At 38.0% G+C, this 20,782-nt stretch overlaps 1 protein-coding gene and 1 pseudogene across 1 annotated transcript; both read left to right on the top strand.

Annotated features, from left to right (window-relative positions):
• The first annotated feature begins 4,278 nt into the window (after window positions 1–4,278).
• LOC149234727 (uncharacterized) lies at window positions 4,279–4,980 on the top strand (annotated as a pseudogene).
• A 3,519-nt stretch (window positions 4,981–8,499) lies between these two features.
• Window positions 8,500–17,516, top strand: LOC149234726 (large ribosomal subunit protein eL8y). The gene is made up of 7 exons (XM_089371916.1): window positions 8,500–8,611; window positions 8,700–8,744; window positions 8,912–9,116; window positions 16,341–16,510; window positions 16,651–16,779; window positions 16,919–17,011; window positions 17,111–17,516. The coding sequence occupies exons 1-7, from the start codon at window positions 8,609–8,611 to the stop codon at window positions 17,240–17,242; spliced, it is 777 nt and encodes a 258-aa protein (XP_089228042.1). The 5' UTR covers window positions 8,500–8,608; the 3' UTR covers window positions 17,243–17,516.
• Window positions 17,517–20,782: the final 3,266 nt, after the last annotated feature.

Below are 20,782 nucleotides of genomic sequence, written 5' to 3'. Positions count from 1 at the left end.
TTATCCTTTGCCTGAACCGCCTGTGCCCAAGAATTGATGTGTGTCTCAGTTTCTTGTTTGAAGGTGGCCAGTTGGGATCATATTTCTTCCTGCTTGCTTTTAAGTTCGAGAATTTCTGTATGCAACGTATCATTTGGAGGATGGAGATTTTGCTACTCTTTGCTTTCATGTAATATCTTCTTAAGGGATAAATTATCTCCCTCCACCTCCGAAACTCTGGTAGAGAGGGTGTGTATTTCAGAACGAAACTTGTTGTTTTCAGTTTCTAGAAATTCCATTTTCTGCAAAATTTGTTTTACTTGGGCTATCCAAAATGAAAATTTCAACTACATGGTTTTTTCATGGACGCTAGTTTCAAGCTGTACCCCTTGACCTTCCGCCACTGTTACTTCAGGTGAAGCTGGAGCCTCTCACAAGATTTCAAGGAATTGATTAATGTCCATGTATAGGTCCATCAAAAGTCCTATAAAAGTAATACACAAACATGGACTGTAACTTTAGTTGTTATACAGTTGATTCGTCAAACACTTAGCGTGCATCCTCTCTTCCTTTTATGGTTTGCGCCTCTGAGCAGCACTGGATTATTTTCTTTAAGTTTGCAATGGATGTCTTGAGAAGTCTGCCACTATAAATCTGCTATAAAGTTTTCAATGAGCCTAATTCGAACTCTTCACAGAGAAAATTGCATTCGCATTCTGAGGTTTTAGAGACGCAAACTTCCCTGAAAACAAAAACAACTATGATCCAGAGAAAGCTTGAAGTAGACCTGTGTAAGAAGCACACAAAATGAAGAGGGAGATCTACGACAGTCTTAACCCGCCGCAAAAGAAAAGCAGAAAATGGTTAAAGACAGATGATCCTTGGAATGTTTCACTTCTTCCGGAGTTGACGTTCCAGAAACCCTCGCGTTGTTGTGGACGGGAGTTGATGGCCTTTGTTAGGACGGACAAACTCGCTATCCTTGACGTATTATGTGCTCATATTCACTAATTACCTTATAAATTAACTTGCGGTTCTCGCTGTTCATTTAAATATCCGCCATGAAAATACAAAGCAAAGATGGTCAGCTTGCAGAAACGAAATTTGAGAAGGCTCGCAAACCAAAGAATAATGGAGTTGGAAAAGTCAATTCGTAGAAAGCCGCACTGAGTAACGTTGAAAGATGATTAACGTATAGAAAGTTAGAAACAAACAGATGAGTCTTTAAAGTTATTAGATGGAAAGCGACCTAAAAATTATGCTTGACCTAAAAATTATGCTTGGCCTGTATCTTCTGGTACACCAGTATAAAAAGATGGACGATGGAAGAAGAAGAAGCTTTGTGGCATGCAATCCACAGATTCGGTTCCGGTAACTACAAGGAAATTAAGGAACACAAACCATTGTTTAAGAGCCTATCAACTGTACAAATCAAGGATAAGTATCGACAAATGAAAGGAGATTGGGAACTAGAGAAGGAGAATAGAGGAGATGATCTTTCAAATAAGGAGTCAATGTTGTCTAGGGCTGTTCAGAAAGAGAACAGGCTGAAGAAAATTAGAGAGCATGAGGTTCATGTAAAGGAAGAGGAAATTCTCTAGTTAGATAAGGAGTTGAAAGAACTACAAGAACAAAACGAAGCAGAGAGTCTGATGTTAGAAGATTTGGAATCTATATTGATTAAGCACAAGAGAAGAGTAGAGAAGCAAAGGCGATGGTCCGAAACACAGTCCTCATATAGGATGTGCTTGGAGAAGATGATAAGAGATGCCATGCACCAAAGCATTGTGTATAAGGATCAAGGAAGGTTGAATGAAGCCTACAATGCCTTCATGGAAAGGCTGGAAACACAGAAGGCTACATGTGATGCATCTGAGATGGAAGTTATCAAGAAAATCAAACAGAAAGAAGATCTACAGTTGCTACTCCACTCATGTATGGAACAAGCCAAGAGAAGGCTTCAAGGTGATGATACTTCAAGTTGCTCCAAGGAAAATATCAAAAAGGAATTAGAGGAATTGTCGAATTGCTACCCTACAGATACTGGATGTGCTCATTTTGCAAATGTAGTTGCAACTGATGTTAAGGAAGCGCCTGATACAATAGTGAAGCACAAGGAAACCTTCCTCCCTCTTCGTGAGAGTAAGGAAGAATACTCTACAGGTTTGCATAAAGAGTCGAGACTGTTTCCTAAAGAAGAGAAAGAAGAAAACAAAGCTAATATGTGCCTAATTGCTCCAAAAGAGCAGTGCAGGGCAGAGATGGAGATAGTGAAAAATGGACCAGCTTTATCTGTTGCAAACATGGGCAAGATAGTTAAGGAAAAATCTAGGCTGTCAGAAGCAAAGGAGAGTGACTTAGATGTCTTGATTGTTGGTTATGAGTATGAAGGGGTTAGAGCTAGAGCCAGAGAAACTGAATATGTTGGAGAGAATCTTAGCATTGGCACATTATCAGATTTCAAGCAATCCAAATTTGAAGGTTGGCCGAAAGAGGACTGTGCACCGATGGTAGGAGAAAACAATAGATTGAGAAAACAAAGCAAGGTAGCAAAGGAGGATTGAGCCTGTAAAGCCCTGGAGGATGACCAATTAGATAAAATGTTTGGAGATGAATTAGCAATACAAGTACAAGCAAAGGTAGTTGTTGCAGGTACAATTACAGGGGAAGAAAAATATGATGAATATGAAAGAATTGAAACGGCTGGCTAATCCAGTTTAGGTAACTGGTTGCAAACATCACTTCTGAATCCTCGGCTAGGAGAGGACTCAGAACCAAAGAATAACATACTTACAACAACATATGATGGTTTCACTGCAACTCAAGTTGATGAGTCCATCAAACTCACCTCCAGATCACCCCCTCACTAGAAGACTCCTAACTTTAACTGAAACTACTCTGGGTCCACCTTTAAAACTGCTCTAATGTGGTTGTAGGCATGGTTTGATGAAGCTCATCCTGGCTTGGTGAAGCTCATCCCCAGGCTGTAGACATGTTTTCCCAAGCTCATCCTGGCTTGATGAAGCTCATACCTGAGCTTGGATGACCGTTGTTTACATCCGAGGCAGTAAGAGTCTCGCAGAATGAATGCACCATCCTTTTTGGCTTTGGTGGAGGGGAGGAACCACATCATTGGACAGTTCATTTTGCTGCCATTTAAACACAAATCATCAAGCTCGATGTCACTCATGGATCAATGAATCTACAATCGAGATCTAATTATTCAATGAATTTTCAACCACAAGAACAAAAAATCTTACCTCAGCTTCTGGAACCAGAGCAATTTGCGCATACACTCCCTCTGCCTGCAATAAACACCAAAGAAAGCCATAAGTTCAAAAGGTGAACATACTCAAAGCTGTTATAGAAACCCTCTAAGTAATTTCCTGGTTTCCATTACGTCTCAGAATAGAAACCTCGCCCTGCATCGGTTGTTGCTGCGACTTGTCGAAGGACGATTTTGGAGAAATATGAAACAGAAGGTGATTGAAGAGATTGTTGTAGCAGATTTACACATGTGTCTAGCAATCCTGATTTATGTTATCAGAAGTAGCTTTTAAGAGGGTTATTTTTAGTAGTTCGATTGAGGTAACTCAAGTGGCAGTGGTCTTGGAAATGAAGACTCACCGAATTGGAAATTTTAGGTTCAAATCTTGTGCGACCCTGGAAGTCTTAGGTTAAAATCTTGTGCTACCTCCCTGGTGAATAGTAGACATGTGAAAAAGAAGAGTCCTACCAAGCTTAAAAAAAAATTACTTCACAAACTGGAAAAAAATCCTACCAAACTTACAAAAAAAAGCTACTTCACAAACAGCTCAAGAAACCTCTTGCTTGCACCCGTTTCCATTTTCTGGTTGGGAACTTGAGAAAAATGCACTAGAAACTAGAGACTTGAATTAGGCGCTTTAACCGCTCAAGAAACCTCTTGCTTGCACCCGTTTCCATTTTCTGGTTGGGAACTTGAGAGAAATGCACTAGAAACTAGAGACTTGAATTAGGCGCTTTTCTGTTGTTCATTTTTCTTTTCTGGTAACATAGATCATGTCTATGTATTGGTAAATGCAATAACATGTGTACATGTTGGTTGCCACGTTATTTTATTTTTTTCCTTTTGATCCCATTGTTGGACGAAAGATTTTTCTCCACGTATTGGACAATAGGGAGGGAGACAACGACTTTCTTAACTGGGTGGTGAGCTTTGACGTGTTGACCCATGGAATTTTCATAGACAAATATTATTTCCTAGATTTACTTTTCAGCCAAGACCTTGTGGAGTAATTATTTTCATTTCTTTTGAAAGCAACAATGTCACTGGAGGGTGCAACAACCCTGGCTCTGCACACTGTCTTGCGTCGCGTCCAACAAGCTGTTGAAAGATCCGACAGACAAGCGTCTCAAGTGAGGGTTATTGTAGTGAGCAAGACAGAACCATTGTTGCTGATCATGGAAGTTTATGACACTAGCCATCGTCATTTCAAGGAAAACTATGTGCAGGAGCTCCTGGACAAGGCACCAGAGCTTCCCACAAATATCCAATGGCATTTCATTAGGCACCTTCAAAGCAACAAGGCAGAGGTTGGTATAGTTGGTGTACCCAACTTGTATATGGTGGAAAGTGTGGATAGCTCCAAGGTTGCAAACTACCTTCATTGATCGTGCTTTATCAAGTATTGGTTGGAGGCCACTATTTTTTTTGGGTACAAGTCAACATGTGCAGAACTTGCAAAACATGCAAAACATGTCAAGTTTCAGTGCCCTAATTTGGAATTCTCAGGCTTGATGACGATAGGAAAGTTAGACTATTCATCTAGACTCGAGAATTTTGAGGCATTGTCAGGTTGCAGAATTGAAGTTTGTAAAGCTCTTGGAATATCAGAGGATCAATATGAACTGTCAATGGGCATGTTAGGAGACTTCGAACAAGCGATTAAAATGGGAAGCACAAATGTAAGGATTGGTTCTACTATATTTGGAGCAAGAGAGTATTCTGCAAAGAAGTGAACTTCATTGAAAGTCGTTTTGCAAGAGATTTACTAGGCGATGTTAAGTAAATTACTAATAATCAATGAGCAATTCAACTTAATGCTTGTCGCATGTAGTATATGTTGTCTTTCAACAGTTTCTAGAAAAATGGGTGGACACTGGGATCTGGAAGAGTTGATTTTGCTTTTAATCCACTGAAGAATGTTAAAATGTTGGGACTAACGACAATTGGAATTATGTTTCTTTTACACAGTGATTTCTCACTAGTGTGATGGTAATTAGGGAGGATCTTAATTAAATATTAAATAAAAAGAGATACACATATAAACATAACTTCAAATGAAATTAAAATCAAAGATGGATATATTGCACATTCTAGAAAACATAAATAAATGTTGGTGAAATATGAGTCTATAAACAATGTCTATTTTAATTGTGCTACCATTGCAAATATCTTATTATCATTTTGCAATCTTATTTTAAGAAAATTAGGACAATAGCCAGATTACGATTAATGTTTCAAATATTAAATTTAAATTGAGTGATTAGAATGTTAATTTTGATGTTTCAAATATTAAATTTAAATTTAGTGATGAGAATGTTGATAATTAATTGTATATTTTAATATTTTTAAAATAAAGAAAATAGCTAAGGTTACTAGAATTATTGGACGATGAAACTATAGATCTTAACACTAGTTCAATTACAAAGAAACATAGGAAATTTGAAGCACCATATCAATTTCTCATTATTATACATTGTGATAATAATATTATGATTAGATTGTGATAACAATGATACTATTTAAATAACAAACAATCATGTATTGTGATGTGCTTGTAGCTAAAAAATTCATAGTCATTTATGTTTTATCGCTAATGGCATGCCAAAGTTGAGTTGTCAACCAAAGGTTTATAGTCTTGAATAACATATAATTAAAGATGTTATTTATATATATTTATATAGTAGGAAAATCTAGCATAACTAGGTTACCAAATCAGTAGTGGGGAGAATTGCTATTGGCTTCTATCCAATGGTGGAGGAGCATATTTTTCCTTTCTAAATTGAAGAAGTTGGAAAATCCCCCACTAGGTTTATGAGGGGGTAAGTTTACCCATCTACATTTCTTAGTTTCAAAACTTAAGAGTTTTAGACTTGTGGGAGTGTGGCCAACTTAGGGAGCTTCTTGTGTGCAAAATTGGGAATGGAATTGTGGACAAGGGCTTCCCAATGTTGAAGAGCTTGAAACTTCATGATCTAAGAAAATTAGAAAGAATGGTGGGATCATCAAGTGAAGAAGCAATGCCCAAACTCAAAGATATAGATATATGTGCTTGTGGTAAAATGAAGAGATTGGGAACGAATAAATTATCTCATATAAAGAACTTTAAAGCACTGGAACTTGATAGTGGTGGTCTTCCAATGTTAAAGGACTTGAGGTTTCTTCAACTATACAATTTTGAAAGTATAGTGGGACCCTCTAGTGTGATCAATGATAGAATAATGCCCTAACTTCAACATTTGTGCATACATACTTTCATTGTTGAGAAGATTGGTATTGAAGAAGCTACCTAATTTAAGGGACATTAAAATATGGGGGTGCAATGAGCTAAGAGAGTTAGAGGTTGGAGCTATTGGAGTGTTAGAAGGTAGAGAATATAGTGGGACCCCATGATGTGTGGGATGACAAAACAATGTCTAAACTTCAATTGTTGAGAAGATTGTCAAGAGGAATGGAAAAACCCTCCAAGTTGCATAAAATAATTGATTGAGTGGTGGAAAAATCTAATTTGGGAAGATGAGAATGTGAAAATTAATCTTTCTCCTCTTCTCAAAGCTGAGAGCACATTATAAATGTTTTTGTTATATATCATATAACTTGTAATATTATTTTTTAAATATATTTTTTCCTTTTGTTGTGTAATATTTGAATATCATTTTTATATTATATACAAAATTGTTTATATAAGTCATTTATTTATTTTTGAATATTTTTTTTGACACATTATAAATTATTTATAATTTTGTTAAATTTATTTCTTTTATAATTTGATTTTTATTTTTAATTTTGAAAATATTAATAATATCATATTTATGATTTTATATTTGCATAAATATAAGAATTCCATATATCAATACATAGTGTTTAATATTGGAGATTTTGAGTGGTGTCAAAATTCAATTTGGGAATATGATAATGTAAAAGTTAATCTTTCTCATCTTGAATGTAGAATAGAAAGGAATAAAACACACACTCCAAACTAAAAAGTTTGTATTTATATAAATATGGATAATATACATTTTACTATTAGAGGACTCGTCAAAATTCAACATCTAAAGAGCCACTTCCCTAAGAGTCCAAATAACCACTATAATTAAGACAAATTTATATTCACCATTTTTATTGACAAAACAAGCATTTCCACAAAGAGATTGAAAATGATGAGCTGCAAATAATCATAACTAGAAATGGAACTCCATGATTTCCATCTCCTAGCTATCCTAATACTCATACAAACCAAAAAAGCTAGGCTATAATTCCAAAGCTTCCTACGATAATTCATCTACCTTTTGATTTAACTTTTGTAGTTATGCTTGAAAGAGTACCATTGCAAATAATAGAATAATATTTTGGATTTCCTAAAGAAGGGGGGCAAGACATACATTATCCAACACAACATTTTTACATGTCCAATCTATCACCAATTTAGAGTCATCCATGACCTCTAATTTGGATACTCCCCACTTGCTTTCAAAATGAAGAAAGTTCCATAAAGCTAAGAACTCAACCTTTGTGTTTGAGCTTTTATTGAACAATGTTGAATGCGATCTATAAATTGCTATAACTATTCCATTGGAATAGTTTTTCACAACAAATTTGAAAAACCACTAAGATATTACCATTATTTTTTCCTTAAGTTTCTTGATTTTCTACTTGATTAAAAAAACAAAACCATCCACAATAGACAAAAAAAAATTCCCAAAAAAACCCTTAGAGGGAATAACTAGCTATAAGGTAACACTGCTTTGCTATAGTTTTTTTGTTTTTTTTTTCATAATTTAATTCATCTCATTTTAAAATACCCCAAATAAAACTCCTTAACTATGTACAATATGATTGCAAAAATTACCATGATTCTTGAACATTTATGCTTAATGTAACTTTCTTTTTAAATTTAACTTCCTACTATATTCTTTAGAAGATATATGAAATCTCAAACGATTAATATAACTTTCTTTTTAAATTTAACTTCCTACCACATTCTTTAAAAGATATATGGAATCTCAAACTTTGATTACATTTTATTGTCCACGTATTTTGCCTCATTATTTACTTCCACAAATTGCTAATTATAACTGTGTTAGTATAAAATTAATTTAACCAACGACAATCTGAAAACACCATCGTTTTCCCATTGGTCTCCCACCATTTATCGTGCCCTGACTTAACCCAGGGTCAGAGATTTGACCCTGGACTCAGAAGAGTAGTTAGTCTAGCGGTGGTAAGGGTTTGTAGAATCAGGGTTTAGGAGAAGGGCTGTGTAAAAGGAACAAACAGCTTAATTCTTTGCTATTGACATGCGCGTGTAAGGAGGTACCAGGTTAGTTAGCAGAGGCAGAGAGAGGAAGCAGATCGAGTCCAGCAATGGTAAGCATGTATTCGTTCACCTCATGTAGCTAATATTGGTAACCACAGGGGCTTTGTGATGTTTGCTGAGCTCGGCTATTGATTGCAGGCTCCGAAGAGAGGGGTTAAGGCTCCGGCTGCTGCGAAGAAGAAGGTTAGTAGATTCAAGACTTCCGTGTTTTTGGGTTATTGTGATACCTTTTAATTTTTGAGAGAAGCATAAAAGTACGTATCATGTAAATCATTTCAGGGTTCGCATTGCTTTGGGTGTAGTAGGTTATTGATGTTTAGGGTTTGTATTGATGTGGGTGTGCGTGGCAGGTCCCGAAGGTTGTTAATCCATTGTTTGAAAAGCGGCCCAAGCAGTTTGGGATTGGGGGAGCTCTGCCACCAAAGAAGGATTTGCACAGATTCGTGAAATGGCCGAAGATCGTACGCATCCAGAGGCAGCGGAGGGTATTGAAGCAGCGTTTGAAGGTTCCTCCGGCCTTAAACCAGTTCACCAAGACCCTTGACAAGAATCTCGGTTAGTCCAATATTGGTTAATATGCCCCTAGTATGCATCCCGTGTTTTTTTTCAAGGTTCTTTTAATGTGACGATGAACAAACGATTAGGAACTTGCTAGTATTTGCTGCCATAAAAGTAACATTTCTGGTGCGTTTGCTTCGTAGGTTCATGATGCTGGGCGCATTTTTTATTTTATTTTCGAGTGTGTGTAAAGTAAGGATAAACTAAAAGGAAGTAAACAAATAGAGGAAACCAAAATAGCTTTGCATTCCACCATCTCGTAATCCGTCCGGTTCGTTTTTGTCTCAGGTCTTGCTCTTATCTTTTAGTGCTTATCATCATAGGTCCTATATTCGTTGCTCAATTCTACAAGCAACGCCGAGTTTTGTTCCTTGAATGTCCCATTTAATCCCTTAACGTCAGAGCAATGCTGATAAATTCGGCTCGTGAACAACTATAAGCTGGAGTGCAAGATTTTGAGTTGAACTCAGCAGTGAGGGTTTTTGTTTAGCTTATGGCATTTTTATTAGACACCGGTTAGTTTTGCATCAATCCAGCAGTTAGAAAATGAACAATCTGCAAGCCCATCACGGGTTAGGGTCCTACCTGCAAGCACTCTGCGGTTGGACTTGGTGCTGGCAAATCTGACTAGTCAGCGGAGAATCACTCTTGGGGGCTCTGTACATGTGGCCGAGCAGGTCTGAGCAGAGGTTAGCTCACAAGTACTAAAAGGACAGACTTGGCATTTCCCTTAACCACGCTCGAGGGATAGTTTGCGACTTATAATAACATTTCTTAAACCACCTTCAAAACGTGCATTAGGTCTCATATTTAATGGATCTCATTGTCACAATGGGTCACATCTTAGGTATTTTATTTAATGGATCTCATTGTCATAATGGTTCACATCTTATATAAGCTAATTTTCGCATTCGCATCATTCCTTGGCGGGGAATGCGAGCCTGGCTTGTTGTTGGTGAGTTTGACTATCTGTGAGTTTGATTAGTAGTCAGAATATCCGACTTATGACTATGTTAACGTGGCCTATCACTGATCAGCAGGGTCGAGTAGAGTTTGACTTGGGAATAAGCTTTCAAGATACTTTCGTACTCATAATAATACAGGAAAAACTTAAGAGAAAACACCTGGAAATATATCCTTTTGGTCGTTATTTATTATTTACCGTAATGGATCATATCCTATGTAAAACAATCATGTAATTCCTTTGCTGGGACAGGTGGCGACTGACATGGTTCTAGTCTCGTTGGTGTGCCTATTTGTTTATCAATCTATAAAAGCTCATACTTGTCCCACCATTGCCACTCTGCTTCTGATGGTCTGCACGTTCTATCACTCTTTGTGCAGATCTATATCCCAGGTGTATTGGATAGCCCACCTTTCTTGATTTGGGGCTCATTGGAATGGAAGAGGTGAAAGAGTGCAGTGAAGCTAGTCTACACTTATACTGTTTTTCCTAGTGTTATATGAAGGAGTCCGTTATGCCTAGATTTCTAGGCGGCTATTCTCTCTTCCTCCACTATTCCTGACCTCTCTGTTAGCTTCTGAAGGACTGCTCTCCTACATCTGTGCCAAGGTTCATTCCCTCTTGCCCTTTCAGCTGCTGAAACGTGTGTAGAACTTGAGGCAGTTATATTCATCGTCCGACAATCTTATATCTAGTAGAGGAAACTTGTGAGCTTCATGTCGAAGGTTCAATTGCGAGAACAAAAGACTGACTTTCTGTGGAGCTAGCTGCGAGAGATGGCTAAGAGTTTCAACAAGGAATTGGAAGAGCACCAGAAAGAAATTAATTTTATCCTTGTGCAATAGCTCTAGATTACATGGCAGCATGTGAGGTTTTCTTAACATCATAGTTTTGTTTCTGGACTTATTTGGCATTTTTATATCAATTTAGATATGCTTATGCTTAGCAGTTTATTGATTATATTTTGTAGATTAAGCGGGAGTGGCTCTAGAGTGTGCTCCATAAAAAAATGCTCCCTGCCTTTTCGGGAGCGTTTAGTCTTTTTTGCAAATTTTTTTGCAGTGATATTCCAAATGCAATTTTTTTCAAAAAAAACAAATAAGTTTTGAGTGGGGCAGCCTAATGATCAAGCCTATAGCTCTGTGTATTGTCTCCAAATAAGCTTGTCAAAAACAGGGTTGCGGGGGAGCGCCCCCCTCTCTCCCGCTCCTAATTCGCGCTCCGAGTGGGGGCGGCTCTGGAGCGCTTTCCCTAAAAAATGCTCCCTGCCTTTTTGGCAGCGTTTAGTCTTTTTTGCATTTTTCTTTTTTGCATTAATATTCCAAATGCAATTTTTTTTTTCAAAGAAACAAATAAGTTTTGAGTGGGGCAGCCTAATGATCAAGCCTATGGCACTAGTATTGATATGAGATTCATGGTAATGTTAAATTCTTAAAGTAAAAGGATGATCCTTTTGCATAAATTTTTAACATTACCGTGAAATGACTGAAGATATTTGAGAGTGGTTCCAAACTCGTTGGGTTTCATATGGAGAAAGTAGAATTTTAGATTTCATTCAAAATCCAGCAGACTTACCAGTTTTTCAGGATTTTAGGATTGGGGGAATTGTAATGTTTCCATTGGATTTTATCATGTATTAGGGTATGGAACTCATATTTAATCAAGAACACCAATCCCTCAATGTACCTTGATGTTAGTGACATTGGTTGTTGAACTCCTCTATCATGATCCTCCAAAAAATGTACGCATCACTTAAACAAAATCTTGACTTTTTTTTTGTGTAAGTCAGAATTTTATATTAAAAGGAAAATATGATACAAAATAGCTGCGGCAGCAGCCAGCGGGCCGCTGAACAACAGGCCAAGTGTCCGAAGACTAAAAAGAATGGACAACACACCACACAGGGCGGCATAGAACCAAAGGACTTGAGAAAGACACTGGTAAACTGGAAGGATCTGAAACAGATCTCTGCAGACAAAAAGGCCCGCCGGAAAGGATAGAATATCCACCTCGGCTGCCAAAAGAAGAGAGGACGAGAATAGAGCTGAACTGAAAGAAACCAAGAGAAGAGGGACCACGATCAAAACCGAAGATATTACACAGCGAGGGTGGAATCATTTGGTCGACCTTTTTTCCATTTCTTGTTACCAACTTTGACCCAACCATTTGGACACTGTTGGTCTTGCACGATTTGTAAACTGCGTTGGGCTGAAGGTGAGAGCTCCTTGTCTGAATCCGAAGGAGAAGACTCATGAGTTCGTTTCTGGGATATGGGCGGGACTGTTGCTTCTTTGTGACGAACCAAAGGAGAAACCTGTTCTGGTATTTCGTCCATGACTTCCTCATCTTCCTCCTCGTCCTCTTCATCTGAACTAGAAAAGACATCCATTGGGGGAGGATCATGAGGTTTCCAACTTTTGGATTTTGGCTTGGAGTTGGCTTTCTTTTTTGGGAATGGCATTGAAGGACATGAGCTTTGAAGGTGCCCTGTAAGATGACAATTACGGCAGCGGAAGGCTGTGTTCTCGAAATCCAGGGGCCGAGTCCAGTGGAAATCTCCTATTTTGAGAGTGATCTGGTCAGGAAGTCCTTTGCTTATGTCTATTTCTGCGCAAATTCTGGCGAAGGTATACATTCCTTTTAGCCCTCTTGAGGAGTTTGTATCGAGGTAGCGGCCTAAGGAGTTGCCGATAGCTTCAAATACAACAAAGTTCCATAAATGCGCTGGAAGGTTCGGAAGTCTGACCCAAATGGGGAGTTTGGTGATGACTGCTGTGGAAGGATCGAACTCTGGGAACCACGGGGTGAGGAATAGACCCGTCGAGTTCCAAAACCAAGGGCCTTCAGTTAAGACTCTTTGGTAGTCCTCACTATCAGCAAACACTGTTATAAAGAAGCCTTTTGAACAGAGAAGAACCTTGCAATTGTTGGTCCAATTGGCGTGAATCCATTGGTACAGATCTGCTGTACGAGGCCAGAGACCATTAAACCTGCAGATGATGCCAAACTCAGCAAATATCTGGTGTTGCTTATCCAGCAAGGGATGTGTTATTTCAATGGATGGGGTTTCCTCCAGCTTGTCCACTAAGAAAGGTTTAGGAGCTTGAATTGGAGAAGCTTTTTCCTTGGGTTTCTGAGAATGGACAACATCTTTATAGGAGAAAGCAGCAGCAGAAGAAGACTGACCAACAGCTCCCCCTCTCAGACGAAGGGATAACGTGATGGATGCATTTCATTGAATATTATAACAAGACAGGGGACAGGAATCCTCCAGTTGTTTACCTTCAAAAAGGAGACGCTGAAAGGCTGTTGGAACACCCATTTTACTTTCCAGGAATAGCTTGAGGTTCTGCACTGGATCTGAGGATCTCACCCATTGCAGCAAAGATTTCCCGGAAAGGAGTACGATCAGGATCTGAAATGGTTCTGATATTTTTGTTTTCTGCTTGCCGCTGTGACCCTGATTGCAGAGAAGACTGGTGCACGCATAATTGTCAGATAGCATATTCTGTACAAACAAAATCTTGACTTGACATGCAATGCTTTTTCTATTTTATGTTAATGCTTGGAGGGTGATATTAATGACAAAGATCCTGATTTTCCAGCAAGACTAAAAATTAGACATTTCTCGTGGTGGCAAGAGGCCCAAGCATTAGCAATAGATAATAGATTTACTTTTCTTTTCTAGTTGTAGTATTTTTTATAACTATTGACTCTTTCATATTTATTATGCTATTTTTTGTAAACAATATATGACAATTTAAGTTTGAAGTTTGAAGTTGGCAGTTATAACTCATTAGTAATGAATTATGAATATGATGCTTCATGAAAGTTGAAAGTTGTTTAATTTCGTTTCATGTTAGATATTATTTGTTGTAATCTATGTCACAAGGTTGGTCGAACTTTAACCTTGAGGTTCGGATTTTGGCGAACCTTAAAAAAAATTTGAGGTTCGGCGAACCTCATCGAACCTCATAGCCATTGACCAAGTCCATAGATCAAAAATCATAACTTCTTGTCGCAACTCAAGCTTGTTTTAGCATTTTGGATGTTTATTGATGTTGATTTCTCACTATTTTATATTATAATTCATTATATATATATATATTTATATATATATATATATATATACACAAACCTAATCACGAACCCCATCAAAACATTCGAACTCAATCTGAACTGAATCATTGTCGAACCCGAACTTGAACCCGAGCCATGTGACATTGGACTTGTAATGGTTACACTTAGCTTACAAGTACAACTTTGGTGATCAATGATGATAAATGTTATATATTGAATTTTGAAAGCTTGAAACTTTAAGATTGATGTATCATGAGACTCAATATGTTGTATGTTACTATGTTACTAACTTGTAGACATGGTTGATGAAGATTATAACTTCTAGATGATTGTTGTTTTTTTCCGAAGAAAGAGAATTCGTATTTTTCATTAAGTCAGAAAATTACATGTTGTAGATGCTGAACGCATATGCTGTAGTGTGGGTAAACCACTTACAAAAGCATAACTTCAAGAGAAGTATGCCGAAAAGCCCTCAGAGAGGGTAGCAAGTAAATGGGTGTGTAAACCCCAACAGGAGGATACCCCAACCCATCCCCAAACAAAAATAACAGAAAAAAAACATAAGCTCCTGAGTAATGAGCAGAAAATTCGAAATGGCCGCCATGATAAGGAGGAGAGGCACGAAATGGAGGAGACCTCCTCCACCCCCTCAAACTCTGCTCCTGAAACCGAAGAAACCAAGGGAAGATACCACCCATACAACCTCAGAAACCAGAAGTAAACATCCAGGTACAGCCTTGATGAAAGCGGCACGAATCGATGCAGAGACAGACTCCACACCTCAGATCCCTCAACGCTCCATATAAACTGCAGAGGAAAACCAGCAAGCTGCCAAAAAAAGACCCAAAGCCTCAGCAAGGGAACCCATCAGGTCCCAACAAAGCAGAGACGGGTCGAAACCGGGGGCAGAGGCGGCTAGGGCAGCCACCTCGCCCCCATGGAGAGTATCTTAAAACCCAACAAAACCCTCGCACCCGCGTCGCGGCTTAGCTCAAGAAACGCCCAAGTCCAAAAAACTTCCCTGGTCCGCCGCGCTGTCAAGAGCCCAAAGGAAACAGAGCAAATCCGCTCAGAAGAGCCGCCCGGAAAAAAGGACCGCCAAAACCTATAAGGTGCTTCGCAGCCACCCGATAGGTGCGATGGAGGACCCCGGATCACAGCTGATCAGTGCACAAGATAGTGGGCCGCCGAGACAGGTACCACAGAGCCGAAAGGAGGGAGCAGGTGCCGATTGAAGCGCCGCCACAGACGATTCTCCGCGCAAAAACCCCAACAGATAGCAGCACCTGCAGAAGGGTATGTCGACGATGTTAAAACGAGAGCGAAGGAAGGGTCACCAGACCAGGGGCGGCCCGACCGCCACAACCCAAACGACGGAAGCAGGGCAAGAAACCCTATCGCCACGCAGCTCCTCTCACTCTATCAGAAGCCCACTCTCATTTCTAGATGATTGTTGTTATATGGTTCAATCTATGTTTTTTAATATCTAATTCACCATTCTACATGTTTTTTTTGACATATATACATCAAAATATAAAAAATATATATTATATAAAAAATGCTTTGGGATTCGCTCCCAAACCGGGAGCTTTTGAAAATGTCGCTCCCGCTCCCAAGTAACCTTGGTCAAAAACGCTCAGCAGAATTGTAGTGCCATGGCCAAGCAGAATTTTGGGGCGGGGTAGGCCATAAAACTGAAACTCTGTACGTCATCTTATATTTTAATGGAACTCTAGCTTTTGTTACAAACTCAGAATAGCTTTTGTAACTTAATGTAGAGTATCTCAGTCAATTCTATATTCTGTTGACTTAATTGGGTAACGCATGAGTTTGGTTTTATTGATGATTACGATCTAATTTTGTTTTGCCTGGTGTCTGACAAATATGAGAAATAATTGCTGTGCATGCTTTGTAACGTTGTCTTCAAATATAGATCAGTGTGAAGCAACATTATATTTTTCCAAGACCACCTTGAAGTAGAATTTTCCTGCTTTTAAGCATTTTTGGTATTTTAATTATGAATCAAGTCATTTTTTCCTTTTAATTATGAAATGATCTCTGGAGCATTGATGTATATCAGAGTAGTTGTATTTTTATTGTCTGCTGTCTGAGGCTGGTTTTCTGACATTGTGTATTGGTTGAGTCCTTTGGCTTATACTCTTTCTGTTTCAATGTAGCTGCCAACCTTTTCAAAATGCTTCTAAAATATAGGCCGGAAGATAAAGATGCAAAGAAGGAAAGGCTTCTGAAAAAGGCTCAGGCTGAGGCAGAAGGGAAGACTGTTGAAGTGAAGAAGCCTATTGTTGTGAAATATGGAATTAATCATGTAACATACCTTATTGAGCAGGTATTGCAATTGTGATTGTTCATGTTTCTCCAATATGCATTTTAACAAAGCTCTTGCTTTTTGGGGTTGTTAACTGTTGTGTATTCCTCCAACATATTTTTTCTTCTCAGTTATGATAAAGAATATTTGTGTGCTTGCAGAGTAAAGCTCAATTGGTAGTCATTGCACATGATGTTGATCCAATTGAGTTGGTAGTGTGGCTTCCTGCACTTTGTAGAAAAATGAACATTCCTTATGCAATTGTCAAGGGGAAAGCACGTCTTGGATCGGTATGTATATTTATAAACTTTGTTAATTGTTTTTGAGCATGACAGAGTTCACAGAAGCTCAAATTGCAAGTATCATATGATTACTTTTCATGGGAAACTAATATGCAGAACTTCCGCTCAACGCAATTTGTTGTTGCAGATTGTGCACAAAAAAACAGCAACAGCCTTGTGCTTGACTTCTGTGAAGAATGAGGACAAGATGGAATTTAGCAAGATTGTCGAGGCAGTAAAGGTGTGCATAAATTGTTACGAGTCACTATGTTTTATTCATCAAAAATGCTACCTAAAATTAAAATTATACAGTTTATTAATAAATTAACTCTTCTTGCAGGCTAACTTCAATGACAAGTTTGATGAGTATCGGCGACAATGGGGAGGTGGCATTATGGGAACCAAATCTCAGGCAAAAACAAAGGCCAAGGAAAAACTTGTGGCCAAGGAAGCAGCACAGAGGCTCACTTAAGAATAATCCCTCGGATATTTTTTTCCATTTGGACTTTTTTATTGGATTGTCTTTTGCAGAGTTCGTTGTAATTTGATTTATAGGTATAGTAATGTGTCAGAGTTTATACTAATGAATTCTTTAAGCCAATTTTAGCTTAAGGTTCAGAAAACATGTCAATTTTGCAACTGGATAAATTGTTGAGTAAACAGTATACACATTCATTGGCCATATGCATTTTCTCTACAACTTTTTGTATGCTGTGATGATGATATCTTCATTTTGCCCTTCTGTATGTTAGTGCTGTTGATATTTATTGCTATATACTTAAGCATGTTTAAATGTGCATGTAGCTATCTATTTTGGTTTTGTGTGCCTTATTTTGAAGTGCTAAGAACTATATACTGAATCTTGTAGCATGGCTTTATATGAACTTTCATATATTTTACTATTTACACTTACGGGGGTAAAAGTATCTCCATCGAATGGCATTTTCCTTTCTGACATTTTAGAATTTCTTGGTCCTTGATTATAAGATGGTTTACCTGAGCATGAGATCACTTGAAGGCTCTATGTTTGATTCGAAGTCATTTTCTCTTTCTTGAATTGGTCTTAGTTTATTAAATTATATCTTTTTATTGCTGAAGTTGTTTTGTCTGCATTTGGAAAAATAATTAATCTAATAATGCTTGTAAGTAATCTACACCTACTTCCAACATGTTGAATGAGACTCTAGCCTGATATTGAGCTATAATTAGTTAACTTAGATGGATGCCTTTTTGTTTTTGGATAATTTTAGGCTAGGCAGGTGTGACCACCATTGGAGGATTTGAATGATTGACCTATTGCAAGGAGTTCCTTAACCGTGCATCCATTCACCATCAATCCAAAGTCCCATAGGCTTTAGATAGCTGTCTTTCATTGGGCTGCCAATTCTTACAAAAATCAGCCGACTACCTGTTAAGAAATGCTTTGTCGCTGGTGTATAGGCACATGAAAACAAAAAGATTTCAAGATTTCCTTAGGTGTGATTATGATTGGATAATGAAGATTTCATAATCATTCTGGCCATTGACATGTATACATTTTCAAGTGAAAAAATGCTTTGATCATGGATTTTGTGCACATTGTTTTACGCAGTTTTAAACTTGTTAAATATGCTTAAGAATCGTGCCTACATTGCTGTATGCTCCTAAGCTCAATATTCCTTTTGCTAGGCAAAGTTGGCATTACCATGGCTGATGGGATTATATAGATTTCTATACAGTAGTAATTATAAGTGCAGATGTGATTCCCATGTGATATGAGCCAAGGGCCCATGAATGGAAAAAGAGAACTGTTACATCGACAAAAATGCCTTTTTGCTCCACTATTGGATCCAGTCTGGGGTTCTCTTCTATGATTGGTGTTATTTCTCCCTGGTCCAGAAACATTTTGTCCCTGATGGCCTGATGTTGATTCCAGATCTGTTGATCAAATTTAGATCTGGCTGATATGATACGATAGGTGAATAATTTCTTGCTTATTTTAGGAGTTCTTTAATTTCTTTCATCCCGTAATTAGCTTCTCTGGTTCTATGTTTCTTTTTGGCTTCCTTGAAACTCCTGATATTTTGACTGCTCTACGCTTTAGGAGGCCATACTTTATGGGTCTGCCCCTCACTTTCTCTTTATCTGACATTTGCTGCTTGTGATGATTTGAGATGGAGCCTTGACACATGATATTGATCTGTGATGATATCATGACTCAAGCACATTTATAGGTAAATTTTGTAAGCTTCCCTATCTTTTCATCCTACAGGGGCTGAAGTCTTTTGGCAAGGGAGATAGATCTGTTTCTGCGTGAAGTTTTGATACCTGCAGAAATGTTGTGAACATCGGGATTGGGATTAAAATCGGAAAAAATCGTAAAAATTGGTAAAAACGTCAAAAAAATCGGCAAAATAAAAAAAATAAAAAATACAAAAAAACATACAAAAGTTAGGATTTTTTTCCTCAAAAAATCGGGATTAAATTACAATTTTTTGAAAAATGAAAAAGTTGCCGATTTAATCGTTTCAGCAAAAAAAAATTGCGATTAAATCGTGATTTTCGCAACACTCTAGAAACACTTGAAAAAATCGCAGATTTAATCGTTTCAGCAAAAAAATAGTGATTTTCGCAACACTCCAGAAACACGTATGGGTTCTGCTATTTTTTTGCTGAAACGATTAAATCCGTGATTTTTTCAAGTGTTTCTGGAGTGTTGCGAAAATCACGATTTAATCGCGATTTTTTTGCTGAAACGATTAAATCAGCAATTTTTTCATTTTTCAAAAAATTGTGATTTAATCCCGATTTTTTGAGAAAAAATCCTGACTTTTGTATGTTTTTCTTGTTTTTATTATTTTGCCGATTTTTCGATGGTTTTTACCAATTTTTACGATTTTCGCAACACTCCAGAAACACGTATGGTTCCGGGAAAAGATGTCCTGAATATTGGTTATCTGTCATCAGACCAGGTCGAATACTTTATGAAATGGGCAGAGTATCCGAAACCGTTGCTAGAGCAGCTTCTAGAATAACTAGATACAAAATGCCAATATCCTATTCGAAGTGGCTTAGTTTGTACCGGAAAAGCTTACGGCACAGAAAATAAATCCACTTGGTTTTAGACTCTTCCTTTCTTTTTTTGGCTGGTGATAAAGGCTGAAGATGGAAAGGTTCAAGGCTATAGGTTGGACCTGTTTAGGCTTCTGTTTCCTCTGATTACCGGCTGGATGGAAGATCGGCACATCTCTGAGCGGGCAACCAACCTGATACCTTGATAAAGTGGCGTCTTAATTCCGTTCTCGACCCTGATAGAAGATAACATCATCCCTGCTTGGATCAAACCGTAAGAAATACTAAATTGATATTTATTTCAATCTGATTGAGTTTCAAATCCAGTGCGTCACCCCACTGTGTATATTACATGCTCGCACAGAACTAGGACATGGAGAACCCAAAGCTGGACACCATAAATAGGAGAGTAAGGGTACTTTCATGTCACAGAGTTGGAGCTCATCTGCGGTATGTGATTTGAAGATTGAATGGCTTCACTTAGGCATGAGGTTTTTGTAAAATCTGAATATGAATCATGGATGTCATAATTGTTGATAATACTGATCGACATGGCTTGGAGATTTGTCAACAACACTTTATGGTCATTTGCCCTGAATTTTTATTCATGCTTTACATCAGTCATTCCATACCTTCACAACATGGCCTTGTCAGTCATCCGAATTGGTGACCTGATTGGTATCTCTTCTAGCATGCTGGAAATTGATGCGTTGGAAGAATCTTTTGTAGCGTAACCACCAATCTATGCAGCCTGCTAATTCACATTAAAGGAATTGTAAAATTTTTTGATGGCACATTCCATCTGTTGTAGGATTTTAACGTTCTATCCACCTGACAGAAGCCACTTGCAAATAGGTTGTTAATGGTTTGAGCAAACTGGCAGCAGCTGCATGTGATTGGCCAGGGAAAAATGTTGCGTAATATTTGGCTTTCCCTTAATTTTGAGGGGGTGTTTTATGAA

The sequence above is a fragment of the Pinus tabuliformis genome, chromosome 8 (genome assembly GCF_031772625.1).
Source record: "Pinus tabuliformis cultivar Carrire ecotype Pingquan chromosome 8, CPIR1, whole genome shotgun sequence".
Classification (NCBI taxonomy): Eukaryota; Viridiplantae; Streptophyta; class Pinopsida; order Pinales; family Pinaceae; genus Pinus; species Pinus tabuliformis.
The sequence above is the reverse complement of the archived record's forward strand: the minus strand, read 5'-3'. Positions and strand labels throughout refer to the sequence as shown.